Source organism: Hipposideros armiger, unplaced genomic scaffold, assembly GCF_001890085.2.
Source record: "Hipposideros armiger isolate ML-2016 unplaced genomic scaffold, ASM189008v1 scaffold_195, whole genome shotgun sequence".
In the NCBI taxonomy this organism is placed as follows: Eukaryota; Metazoa; Chordata; class Mammalia; order Chiroptera; family Hipposideridae; genus Hipposideros; species Hipposideros armiger.
The window spans coordinates 2,295,456-2,309,857 of NW_017731545.1; the positions used below are offsets into that span (position 1 = coordinate 2,295,456).

Here is a 14,402-nt window from a genome sequence, read left to right on the forward strand (position 1 = left end):
TATATATATATATATATATATATATAGTCACGGGATGTGGAGTATAGTGTGGGAGTGGAATTGTAATAGATATGTATGCTATCGGGGGTGGGGGAGGAGTGGGGTGGCAGATTGGGGGAGGGCGGTGTCACTTTGAGGGGTAAAAAGTGTAACTATTGCACTGTGTTGTACACCTGAAACTAATTTAAAAATAAAATAAAATAAAAAAATACATCTATCCATCCACTAGAACTGCTCACAGAGACCAAGCCAGGGTGCATAAAGGACTTAAAAACATGATATAGATGCCCACCAAGCCACCTCTCCCACTGGGCCAGTCTTTTCTCTTTCAAATTCTGCTTTGGTCAGTCTAAGGTCAAATACCTGTCATTTAGCAATTAAATGATATGCAGTTATAAATCAATAGCCTTACCAGGCAAGTTCCTTGAAAATTCACAGGACACAAGTGGTGCCATTAATAGCCCCATGAGGCACTATTTTCCCTCCATGAATACTACATGAAAATATACAGCTGGCAAAAAAAGTAGCCTGGCTTAGCAGATGAGTGTCCACTTAAGAAACAATAGCAATGCGGACAATACAATAGTTTTGGATAGTGTATTTAAATCTCATTAACAGCCACAAAAACACGCCAGACATGTTTCTTTACTTCTTGCTATTGCCAACACATTTGTCTTCTACTCCTGTTTCTACCATTTCAGAAAATTTCTCCTCTCATCATTTCATATAAAATAGGTTTCAAGTCTCTCAATTCTACTGTTTATAAGAATCTACTGTGAATATGAACAGGGAATAACTCCTCTTCAGAACCCACTTATGAAACCAAGATTTCTATCCAAGAAAATGGCAAGCCAAGGAATTCCTCAGTGTAACTTCAAGAGCCATTTCAGATCTGTTCACATCACTCACCATCAACTGCACTAGGGCTCGGACTGATGAGCATCTCCAGCGTACAGGGCCCTCTGGAGGACACAATCGCTGGGAAACCAGGCACGAGGCAAGCGAAAATCAGCACCTGCTCTTCTGCACAGTTTGTCTGAAGTGCTTGAAGCCACAGAAGAAACAGCCTGATTCCTTCACATCTTATCTGAAGACAAAATTAAAGGCAACAAAACTAAATACATGTATTTGTAGAAATTCATTACAATGTAGCATCAGTTCAGAGAAAGAAAAACTAGAAGTGAAAAGTATAGTTAAAGTGCTACACCAAGTTCTTCACTTAGTGACAAGTAAGGATGCTGTAATACAGCACAAGGGTTAAGAGTCTGCATTCTGGGGCCAGAGTGCCTGGGTTCAAATCCAGACTCTGCCGCTCTCTAGCTTAACTGTGACCTGTGGAGAACAGCTTAGCTTCTCTATGTCTTGGTCTCCCCATCCATAAAATAGGCATGGTAACAAAACGTATCACAAAGTACTGGTATAGGATTAAGTGAGTTAGAACAGTGCCTGGCTCACAGTAAGCACAATATAAGTATTTCGTATTAACCATATTTCATGTCATAAGGCATGGTGCCCATATCATCAATGCTCAATTATCCATGAAAACAATGCAAAGATCGTCTTCCTCCAAATTTACACTGTGCTTTTGACAGAATTTATGTCATGTTACTACAATATGCACATTTATAATGTTCTTAAAAATCAGCACTCTTGAAGGACAGGGAAGGAAGAAAAAGGAATGAAGGGAGGAAGGGAGGCAGGCAGGGAGGAGGGAGGGAGGGAGGGAGGCAGGGAGGAGGGAGGGAGGGAGGGAGGCAGGCAGGGAGGAGGAAGGGAGGCAGGGAGGAGTGAGGGAGGAAGGAGGGAGGCAGGGAGGAGGGAGGCAGGGAGGAGGGAGGGAGGGAGGGAAGGAGGCAGGGAGGGAGGGCTTGGCTGAATCCCCACAGAAGTGAAATATACTAAGACTGGTGAGAGTGATAATCCCACTAACAGTGGATTCCACAGGGCACTTTCAGATATGCCCATGGATTCACCGCTGCTCTGCACAAACCTCCACGCCCACTCACAAATGTTCTTTCCCCGAGTAGGTAAAATAAGTGACATTGCCGAATGAATAATGCTATTCAGCATCAGATGAAAATGACATGACTTGATGTATACCTAACCAAATTATATTAAATTTAACAAGAGGAAAGTTTCTTCAAAATTCTATCACAAGTCTTCACTTTTTTATGTTAACTGTACTGGAGATAACTAAATATAAATAAGGTCAATAATAAACATGAGATAACAACCTGATAGGTTTCAACTGTAAGACTGACTATTAATTAAAATAGTAGGGAAAAAATATAGACTCTATTGTGAAGTTAGGAATAGCTGGCCTCCTTTTTTCAACATGTAAGAGATACTTAACATACCAAGTTCAAGTGGCTATGATTTATAAACTGGTATAAAACCAAAAATGTATTAGCTTATTGAAGGCACACACATAACTTAATGAGCTACAAGTGAATTGTCTTCCATAAAACACATATCTGAGGCTCGTTTCTTTTGCCACTTTTGTTTTAGTGCCATTTTATCACAGCATCAAATAGTACATAATTATAAAAGGCATATTCACTTTAAAATAACCCAGTTTTAACCTAAATTACAAGATCTGCTGCAAATAAATAAATATTTAAGAGTAAATTTCTGCTGCTCTTTTCCCCCACAATGGTGCTCAAAAAGAGCAAAAATAATTCATAAACAACTATAATTTTAACAAGATTACTTACTGGGGGGGAACAGAATCAGGCACGTTAGTTCTGAAGCTTAGAGAGGAACAGGTTCAGCCCTTCCCTTTTCTGACATTAAAACTGCAACAGTCAGTGACTTGCCAATGGTTCCCCGACTGTACACAGTAGAATCAAAATTAGAATTCTGAACCTCAAATCCCATGCCAGTTTCTCCTAATAAAATTTAAAATGTCTATCACAATAAGTTATTATGTAAGAAGAAAAACTCTAAAAATATTCGTAATATTATTTCTCAATTAAAAATAAAATTAAGTCAAGTGGTTTTTAAAGATGTTTTTTAAATGGCCTAATTTTGTCATTTTATGGCATTAATAAACTTAAGAGTAATAAAAAATACCATTACACATTTATCTCAAATAAATACCTTAATAGAATTTCCAGTGTGTAGAAGCTTCTTTAAAGTTGAACCTGAAAGTTTAAAATGAATCAGAAATAGAGTATATGAATTTAAGTTCTAATTTTAAAACATCAGTTTTAGAAAGAAAAAATGTTATGACAAAAGATATAGTTTTTTAAAAAATAAAGTGAACAAGGCTGACCTTCAGAAGCAAAGCAATGTCATGGAAGGAGAGATGTTTTTAAGATAAAAGCACTTGGAGTATAAACCTCTTCAAAATTCTTTCAAAAGAGTAAAACTGATTGATATTAAAAGATGCCCCCAGTGGAATATGTGCAAAATATCTCTTGCCATGTATAAAAAGAATGATTTTTTAAATCTCTAAAGGTAAAATAATATAAAATTACTGCTCACAAGACATTTTTACAAGAACATTTTACAAATATTCAGGACAGCATGTTTCTCTCCTTGCAATGACAACCACATTTTTGGGTTCAGTTCACCAACAAATCCTCTAGCAGAGTTCTTTGGTCACTGTAAAGGAGAAGAATCAAGGTTTACTCAGAACTACACCAGTCAACTGCAAACAGTTTGGTACTGCAGCCCACTGTAATTAGAAATGTCTCTCTTATGAAAATGGAAACATATTACCTATTATTCAATAAAAGTGTTCATGCCCTTAGATGGAGATGGCTTGGCAACCCCAACTAAGTATCAGACATAGCCTCTAAACAAGACTTAACCTCAAAAAAGGAAGTAATCTTTTAAAATAAAAATTGGATGTCAAATCACATTTTCTCCATCAATGTATTTCAAAGAAATAAAGCTACTGTCTCGAGAATTGCTACAGGTCATATCTATGTGGACAGATACATGTATGTTAGTTAAATGCATACACTTTAGGAATTCATGAGCCAGAACAAAATCACTGGCTGTGTGAAGGAACCTTTAATAACTGCCCTACTGTTTATAACACCTAACACTGGGGCTCTGTGAAAACTCACCATTGTTATGACTAGGTTACAGCACTAAATCACCAATGGTTTGTGATTAAGTAAAAGAAGTTAAAGTGACCTTCTCTTCTCCTGTCACCAAACCATATCGAGTAATTTTGGGTCTAGAGCCAGCATTTACTGGGCTAGACTCTCTCACAGCTAAGATTCAAGTGTCTATGCTCAAGGGACTATTTTATCCCACACATATCCTCTGCCTGGGGCCTTGTCTCTTGCCTCCATTCTTGGACAAAGTCTGGTGTGCCTCAAGTTTAATATTTTCTCCAAAATGCCTATGAGGGCCTCATGATGGCTGGCAGGGCCAACAGACACTCCACCTCCCAGGAGACTCAGGATAAAGTTTGCACAGGCAGTTCTCCTCTCAGACTTCTAGCAAATCCATCATCTTACACCACATTCTTAGAAACACTTGCCCCTGGTCATTGTATGTGACCACAGGCTCATCAGTCCTTCCCCTTCTTGAAACGGATCCAACATTTTTAACTTCTGGTCTACCCATAGTTGTCTATATTCACTCTTCTGTACCCAGGGAGAAGAAAAATACATATAAAAAGGACAGACTTTACAAAGAGACATACAGAATGTCTGACCCATATCTTTCAATAGTCATTCTGAAATTAATCTGGTAATTTGGTACAGCAATAATAAAAAGCTAATTATATATTTATACACACACACACACACACACACACACACACACACACACATATATGATGTATTCCATTTTGTTGTATTCAGAAACTCTTGTACATCTGAAGCAGTATAGCTTAGCAGTTACAAGCCAGATTCAGGAGCAAGATTGCTGGAGTTCAAATCTAGGTTCTGCAATTATTGTATAACATGAGTCAGTCACTTAACCTCACCATGCCTGAATTTTCTCATCTGTAAATGAGATAATAACAGTGCCTACCATGGAGAATTGTTAACGAGGTTTAAATGAGTTAATATATATACTTAGAATAGTGTCTGGTATGTGGAAAATACATTTTCCCCTGAATAGGGCATCAGCTATTCTAAGGAAATCTTTTTAAATAAGAACAAATTTGTGCAGGGGGGCACATAGCAGAGGGTTTCAACATGAGAACTGGTTTTAAGTACCTGAGAACCTTGTCTGGCCACTTTAGGTATTTCTTAAGACCCTAAATTTGAAAAGATATTTCTACTTTAACTCTTATAATTATGATATCATCCTTTTCATTTTAATTTCAAAAAATTTCTCTCTATATATCATACCTGTTTGATTTTTAAACTCCTCATCCAAACTATGATTATACCCACCCCCATCTCTTTAACCCTACTGGTTGCTACTATATTGATTCATCTGGAAAAAAGAATAAATGCATAAGTAAAATCTAATTAATTGAACTGATTTTATGAACTTTTAACTTCTATTGGCTAACTTATACTGTTATTTTATAAATATCCTTTGAATGTGTCTTATTACTTTTGAAGAGGCAGTGAAAATACCAACGCTGGAACTAGGATGAAAAGAGTGAGGGTTCTGCACAAAATTTAAGGAGGCACCCAAAAAAAATCAGTAATCAAAATAAATATTTTAACACAATAGTTTTTAAAAATAAAAATAAAAGCAAAAAATCCATGATGAAGGAAACTAAAATTTTAAGTACCAGCATTGAGCTAAGCCATGTTGGAGCCTGAGATAAAAGAAAAAATGTATACCACTATATATACATACTTTTATTATTTCAATGGTTAATTTTTTCTAGAACATTAAGTGTTGAAAAAATATTGAAAAATGAAAAGGCTCAATATTGAAAAGTATTAAAACTCACATTAGTTTAAATATTTATAACACAGAATGTACTATAATTTTGCTTTTCTGGCTTTAATGGAAGCAAATTCATTAATATTTTCAAAATCTATTTCCTTGCTTATCTCATTATCAATTGCAAGAACTGCATTCTTGATCATTTCTCCTGATGAAGTGACAACGTTTTAAAGATCTTTTCAAGGCCACAAGTTCACAAAGATAGTCTGAATCTAAATTTAACATTATAAAATCCTTCCTAAGTCTCCCTCTGTATATCATGCCACAGACCAAACAATAAGCAATGGCAGTATATATACCACCAGGAAACAGGTAAAAATGTAGAGAAACACCCTCTGGGGTGCTGGTGTGCAAGGTCCGCTGAAATCTGCTGGTGGAGCAGGAACACAGAAACTTCTAACACTATAATATCTACATAAGAATACACTATAATGCCTAAATAAACACAAGGGAGCAGCAGTCCACCGGAGGAATTTGAAATTAATAAAAATTATCTCATAATGAATCAAGGGCCTAAATGTCAAACATGCAAGTATAGAACTTCTAGAAACAAACACAGGAGAAGATCTTTGTGATCTTGGGTTAGGCAAAGACTCCTTAGACATCAAAGCAGAATCCATAAAAGAAAAAACTGATAAATTGGACTTTATCAAAATTAAAAACTTCTACTCTTTGAAGGTCACTATTAAGAGAATAAAAAGACAAGCCAGAGATAGGGAGAAAATATTTCTAAGTCATATATATGATAAAGCACTTAAATCTAGACTATATAAAGAACTTTCAAAATTTAATAGTAAGGGCTGGCCGAGTGGCGCAGTTGGTTAAGAGCTGGCTTGGGACACCAGCTCTGAACAGCAGGGTCCCGGTTCAGATCCCACATGGGGGCCAGTGACACTGCCCTCTACAACTAAGATGGTGAACAACAGCTTGACCTGGAGCTGGGTTGCCATGAGTCGCCGGCGACGGCATAGGCTGCAGCCCCTGCTGCAGTGGGCTTCCATAAGCTACTGTGTGTGGCTGGCAGCCAGCGTGAGCGGCTGGCAGCCAGTGTGAACTGCTAAGAGCCGCCGTGAGCGGCCATCCAGAGGCCGGCGACGGATCTGCCTCACCCGGGATGAGTGCAATGATAATACCAACATGAGCCAGTGAAGCAACGTCCTCCACAACTAGACTAAAGAACAAAACAACCGCAACTTGTCTGTTCCCCTCCCCCAATTCCCCAATAAAATCTTAAAAAAAAAAAATTAATAGTAAGAAAACGAACAACTCAATTTAAAAAATGGGCAATACCTTTGAACATATACTTCACCACATACAGGTGGCAAATAGCATATGAAAAGATACTCAAGATCTTTAGTCATTAGAGATATGCAAATTAAAACCACAATGAGATACCACTACCACTAAAATAACAAGACTGATTATACTAAGTGTTAACGAGAACATGGAGTAACTCAACTCTCATTATGCTGGTGGGAATGTAAAATGGTACACCACCTTTGGAAAACAGTCTAGCAGTTAAACATATACCTTTATATGATTCAGGTGTTCCATTCTCAAGAGATAGGTAAGGACATGCCCACACAAAGACTTGTACATAAATAGTTACAGTAGCTTTATTGGTAGCCAAATACTAGAAACAACCCAAGTGCCCATCAACAAATGAAAGGATAAACAAACTACAGTAGTGCCACACAATGGAATACTGTACTACTCAGAAATGAAAAGGAATGAGCTATTAATATATGCACCAACACAGATGGATCTCAAAATAATTAGACTGAGTAAAAGAAGCCAAACAAAAAAATAGTACACACTGCATGATTCTATTTCTGTAAGACTCTAAAAAAATCAAACTAATCTATAGTGACAAAAAGCAGATCTGTGGTTGCCTGGGACTAGAGGTAAGGTGGACAAGGGTGGGAAAGAATCATGAGTAAACTTTTGGGAGTGATGGCTATGTCATTATTTTGATGGTAGTAATGGTTTTACAGGTATATATTTATGTCAAAACTTACCAAAATGTACATTTTAAATATGTACCAAGAAAAATCTGTTTTTTTAAAAAGAAAAAATAGAGCAGATAGCCTGGAAGTAATTGAGTGAAAGGTCAAGAGGGTGGAGGTTGTGGTCAGATAGAGGTCTACATGATGACAAGGGTCTAGAACAGGGGTCAGCAAACTGCAGTTCACGAGCCACATGTGGCTCTTTGGGTACACACATGTGGCTATGAAGTAAAATTGAAAACGAAAATAAAACTATCATAGTTTCATTTATAAAATTTTTAAAGGCTATTATTCACATAATGGTGATTTCATTTGTTTTACAGCTCTTGGATAATTTTTAAATTGTTGTGAGGGACAGGATTGGCTCTTCCATCTCAAAAGTTTGCCGACCCCTGGTCTAGAAGATGAATGAAATCAGAAAGCTACAGAAGGTGAAGGGAGCCTGCTGCTCGGGGAAGAGTGAGCTCTGGTGTGGCCTGACTATGAAGGCCCCAGAGAGGGCTGTCAGTATTAGGCTTCTGAAAAGAGGTTAGAGCCCAGGGAGCCCTAGAAACGTTGGGAAATGAAGCTGCTCAGGGGTCTTGTTCACATCCCAGGCAACAAGGGGTCACTAAGTAGCCCAAGGCATAAGGCCAGAGACATTCTTAAAAAGTCATAAACAAATCTGCAGTTTAGTTATGCACTTGGTTTTTATATTATGTATAAGAAAACCTTAACTGAGCAAACTAGATTCAACTATGACATATATATATATATATATATATATATATGTAACACATGAGGTGTTGTACATGTGTGAATTTTCCACTAATTGAGCCCACTCCTTTAAGTCCAAGGGTTATTTATTTTTCACATTTTTGATATAAAACTTCTCTAACATAAAATACCAGGGGTACCAAAAAATGTACACATTTTAAGAGATGTTATCTATGTATTACTTTTCGAAGTTGAAGCGAATTACGGTAGCAATGTGTAGTATGACGTTCACTCAAAAGATGGCATTAATCAAATGAATGCTAGCATCATTCATTGTATTACAATTTTAATAGTTTTTCCTTTCTTAAAATGTGTATACATGTTTTTGGCACCCTCTGTAATCCTTCCACCCACTCAGCACACATTTATTGAGTACAGGCATTATACACTGAATGGGACAGGAAATCTACTTTTTAGCTTGTGAGCAGTAAACACTCTTAAAGTAAATACACATATAACTTGAGTCCTTAACTGATGACACATGGGCACATGAAGGGGTGCCACAGCCTGCCCTTGCACCAAATATCCCTGGTTTGGTGATGTGCCATTCTTTGTCATCTTACTCCATGTCAATTCTCATTATTGCACAGAGATAAGGCTTCAAGCAGCCACCTTTATTCACCATGATTTACTTACCTAAAAACGAGTTGAGGAAAAATTTGATAAACAAATTTTTTCCATTTGTAATCAGTAATGAAAATTTACAAATAGTCGAGCAGCATGTTAGCACATATCACAGAGCTGATGAGTGCTGTGTCAACTATTTCCCCAATCTTCTTACACTCTAAACATCACTTGAAGCAGTATTCTAGATGTTTGGCAAAATGCACTAGTGTTCACTAAACACTGTAAAACTTAGAGTACAAATATACTTCCTCATTCAATGATTTATAGCAAGGAGCCAGCCTTAAAAATCTTAAACAAAGAGACATTTACAGACTATTTTTTCCCTCTAAAAACTGTTTTACGAAAAATAGAGTATTTCTTTGCTGCAGACAAAACAAGATAAAGTGATAAGAAATAGACTTCAAACACTGTGGTAGCTGATGTAAATTACTTTCTTCCTTCTCAGGATAAAATGTGACTATCCAGTAGGTCTGAGAACTTTTAAAACTTGCAAAATATGGGACTTACTCTTAGTTTAGGTTTCTATGCTTAGTAACACTGTCATTTGTAGTGTGGAACAGGAAGCACACTGAATTAGTAGTGTAAACCAACCTTGAAGGTTCTAACCCAGTATTTCAGAGTACCTTGGCCATGACCAGCTGCAATAACATTTAATTTAAAAGAATAACATTTAATTTAAAAGTTTATACAGCACTGTTCTTCCTATTAGGTAAAGATACTAGAATCTATAAGGTCAGACAATTAAGTCCACGAACTCATCCTAGAAAAAGTGCTACATGCCTCATTGCTGAATATCACTATGTCACCTTCCAAGTGCTCCCCTTGGGAAGCTATGCATTGACACCAGTGCCTAGTCCACCCTTCAAAGCAATTTTGGAACTCTTTTTATGAAATGGTCATCAGAGCTGTCATAGTATTACCCTTGATGTCCTGAGTGTCATCAAAATGTCTTCCTTTCAATATTTTCTTTATCTTTGGGTAAAGAAAGAAGTCATTGGGGGCCAGATCAGGTGAGTAGGGAGGGTGTTCCAATACTGTTATTTGTTTACTGGCTAAAAACTCCCTCACAGACAGTGCTGTGTGAGTTGGTGCATTGTCATGATGCAAGAGCCATGAATTGCTGATGAAAAGTTCAGGTTGTTTTCGTCTAACCTTTTCACTCAGCCTTTTCAGCACTTCCAAATAGTAAACTTGGTTAACTGTACAGTTGATACAAATTCATAATGAATAATCCCTCTGATACCAAAAAAGGCTAGCAACATCATTTTGACTGTTGATTTGTACTGACGGAATTGTTTTGATCAAGGAGAATTGGGTGACTTGCATTGTGCTCTCTGACACTTTGTTTCAGGGTCATATTGGCACACCAATGTTTCATCACCAGTGAGAACACAGCCCAAAACATCATCTTGCCTCTCCCAAAGGTCTTGACAAACTTCAACTCTCCTTTGCTTTTGTTCATCAGTGAGCTCCTTTGGGACCATTTTTGCACACACCTTTCTCATGCCAAGATTTTCAGTTGAGATTTTTCTGTTTCTCTATCAATGTTTACTTGGGCTGCTATGCTTCTCACAGTCAGCCGACGATTTTGACACACAAGTCGATGAATTTTTGCAATGTTTTCATCAGGTCTGGCCGCCCTGACCTCTCTTCATCAATGATGTGTTCTCTCCCTTCAGAGAAATATTTAATCCATTTGTACACTGCTGTTTTCTTCATGGCATTATCCCCATAAAGTTGGACTAATATGTCCCTGATTTCACTTTCACTCTTGCTAAGTTTAACAAGAAATTTAATGTTTGTTTGTTGTTCTAATTCAAGCTCAGACATTTTCGTGATGGCACACAAAAACATGCAACAACAATAATAAGCGCCACTCAGCAAGACACTGCCACACGTCAACCCGAACACAGCTGTGAGACACTGATATACAAAGGTTATGAAACCTTACCAAGCTGTTTATACGGTGCTGCCAATGTAAGCGCACAGTGGCAAGTTTGTGAACTTAATTGTTGGAACTCATAGACTGTAAAAACCTAAAATAAGGTCTATTAGACACCTAGAACGTCAAGCACTGACTAGTGAAAACCTTCCTGCCCTAGCCTCAGAGGTTATGTAGAAGTCAAGATGCCAGTGCTAAGGAGATATTTAGGGGACATTTCTTTCCTTTGAAATCTGGAATTTTCTTACAGTTTCTTAGTTTCTACAACTAACTTGGTCAAGACCTTGAATGACAAATAGTAACAGTTTTAACAATTCCAAACAAACAGGAAAGGCTGTAAGAGGTACAGTGCGGTATGTTAAAAAATGTGTAGAATTACAAATCCATAATCCCTCATCAGCAATTTCAAAATCCAAAGTTATGAAAACTAAGGTTTTTGTGTAATTTATTAGTGAACAGAAATTGACCTGATCTGAACTCATGTGGTGGCAACACCTGACTAACCTGACTGAGGCTCTTTTGGGTTTAGTTAGCCCAAGATGGTGAAGACTCATATCTTAGGGTACAGAAATAATAACTCTCTTAGTTACAGGGTGCTGCTCAGACCCCTGGGGATGTTATATACAGACATTAACTCTGTGTGGATGTTCATTGTACATCAATGTACCATACTACCATTCTAAAAATCTGAAAAAAAATTTCTCATCCCAAATCACATCTAGCCTGAAGATCATCATAAAAGGGATATGGACCTAACACCAATTTCTACCCAATTTGATAAATCATGCAAAAATATATTTATCTGAAAAAAGCCTATTTGGTTCAAGCACTACATATATAAGCATCAATAATAAGGATGATTTTATGCAAATGCTCATACCTCAGCATTCTGAAACATGACTCATTCTGATCGTGTTAGAGAGCCAGCTTATTCTATACACTAGATAAGCTAAATAAACAACACCTACTCTTATGATGGCTCAAGAGATCTAGTACTCTGCAATCCCAAACCAGGAGTCACTGTTCCCAGTAAGACGCTATCAAACTGAGTAAAAAGCTATTTGTAGCAATGTTAACAGCAACCATGTGGTAGCAGGCAGAATTAAAGTAATACCACAATGCCTACAAGATGAACAAAGTTCCACAATACAAATGGCAAATTAATTTCCACACATCTGCTAATAAATTTATTCATGCTGGGCCGGCCGAGTGGCTCAGTTGGTTAAGACTTGGCTTAAGAGGGTGAGCTCTGAGTAACAGGGCTACCAGTTCTATTCCCACATGGGCCAGTGACACTGCGCACAAGCTGAGCTGTCACTGAGCTGTCAACAGGTGGCAGGATGGCTCAGCTGGTGTAACAACAAGACTGCCTGTTCAATGGTGGGCTACGCTCACCCGCAACTAAGACTGAATTCGGCACTTGAGCTGAGCTACCTCCCAAATGGCTCAGTGGATAGAGTGTGGGCTCTTAACAACAAGGCTGCAGGTTCAACTCCTGCATGGGATGGTGGCTACGCCCACCTGCAACTAAGATTGTAACACAGCACCTTGAGCTTAGAGGCCACGAGCTGCTGATGGGCAGCCAGATGGCGACTGGCACCCTCCACAACCAAGACTGAAGAACAGTAACTTGGCTGGTCCCTTTCCTCAATTCCCCAACACTGTTCCCCTCCCCCAATTCCCCAATAAAATCTTTTTTTTTTCATTTTATTCATGCTGAGGGGGGCCTATTAGTCTTCAGACATTTTAAAGTACTATCTGAAAAATATGAGTATGGTTTTCATACAAATGACATAAACAGAATTGAAGAATTCTATCTAGCACAGATAAAAAATACTGTATGTAGTTATTTCTCAGTCATCCATTCCTGCTCTACCACGGAGTGTCACAAATACCCATGATGCCTCTTCAGATTATACTTAGCATTTGATTTTGTTTATTTTTACTTTAATTTAAATACAGAAGGTCAAAGCATCAATTAAGCAGGAATGCTACTGACAACTCTCTAAAATTGAAAAGAAAACTTTCTTTGTGTGTTTGAAAAATGTAAAGCCAAAGGTGCTATCCTTAATAATTTAGTCATTCAGTTCAATAGATTTCTTTATTATATATACTTCATTTTCTTTACATTTATAACATATAAGTTGAAATAATTTAGTTTATATGCAGGTCAGTTTCATTTTTCACATAAATAATCCTAAATTAAAATCAGGATTCTGAATTTTGGAATATCCACTGAACATGCCATGTTCTCTTCCTGGTTCCATGTCTTTTACATATTGATTTCCTACCTAGAAAGCCCTTTCCACACTCATCTTTCAAGGCTCAAATTAAAATTACCTCTCGAAGTGTTCCTCAATTCTTATGAGTAGAATTATTCAACTTTTCTTCTTTGCTGCCATTATACTTCTTTCATAGTACAATTACTCTGCAATTATTTTTTCTCACTTAACCCCCAAAAGGCAATCGGCTTATACAAGGATTGTGAGATAGTGTTTGTTTTTTTCCGAGAACTTTGCACACAAATGTCTCTCCCTCGATAAATATTTGAATGAATGAATGATCAAATAATTAAGATTCCATTATAAGGCTATACTCTCCTCAAATAAGAACATCTAGTAAGGAAAAAGAACTGTAGGAAGCGTCAGTCTTCTAAGGCAGAAGGACTAAACCAGACACTCTTTAAACAGAGGGTAGAGTTCACAATCAATACCACAAATTACTCCAGTTGTTTCATGAGTGTTAAACTGAGATGAAATATTGTCCAATGTCAAGAGTTGGACCAAAAGGGCAGTGATGGTAACTTGCTCTATTTCAAGTTCCCTCTTGTCGCCAGATCCTACAGCATTCAAACAGAATGATTTTGAATCAATGATAAAGACTTGAAGAACAAGATATATTTGTAAGGAAAAATTCTCCAGATCAATGTTTCTCAAACTTTTTGTGCACAGGAATCCCCTGGAGCTCTGGTTAAAAATGCAGACTGTGACTCGGTAGGTCTGGTTGGGGCTTGAGATTCTACATTTCTTTAGCAAGCTCTGTGTTGAGCCTGATGTTGCTGGTGTATAAACCACACTTTAAGTAGTACTGCTAGAGCACAGACAGATATTATATTTTCCTCCAAAGTTCAAATTGAACTTGTCTTGATTTTAATTAGGACACCCTTGTTAATAACACTATCTTGACAGTGTTAGTTA

The 14,402-nt window shown here is 37.4% G+C and overlaps 1 protein-coding gene across 7 annotated transcripts in view; it reads right to left on the minus strand.

The window, feature by feature from the left end:
* RALGAPA2 (Ral GTPase activating protein catalytic subunit alpha 2) overlaps positions 1 to 14,402 on the minus strand; it is a 367,104-nt gene that overhangs the window by 281,282 nt on the left and 71,420 nt on the right. For all 7 annotated transcript variants that reach the window (XR_002125215.1, XM_019653128.1, XM_019653124.1 and 4 more), the window contains exons 5-6: positions 3,100 to 3,143; positions 910 to 1,087 (exon numbers count right to left, since the gene is read on the minus strand). Coding sequence is in view for 6 of the 7 variants with exons in the window: in XM_019653128.1 (XP_019508673.1) it covers positions 910 to 1,087; positions 3,100 to 3,143 (222 nt within the window). In the remaining variant the exon portion in view is untranslated. The remainder of the gene's footprint in view (positions 1 to 909; positions 1,088 to 3,099; positions 3,144 to 14,402) is intronic.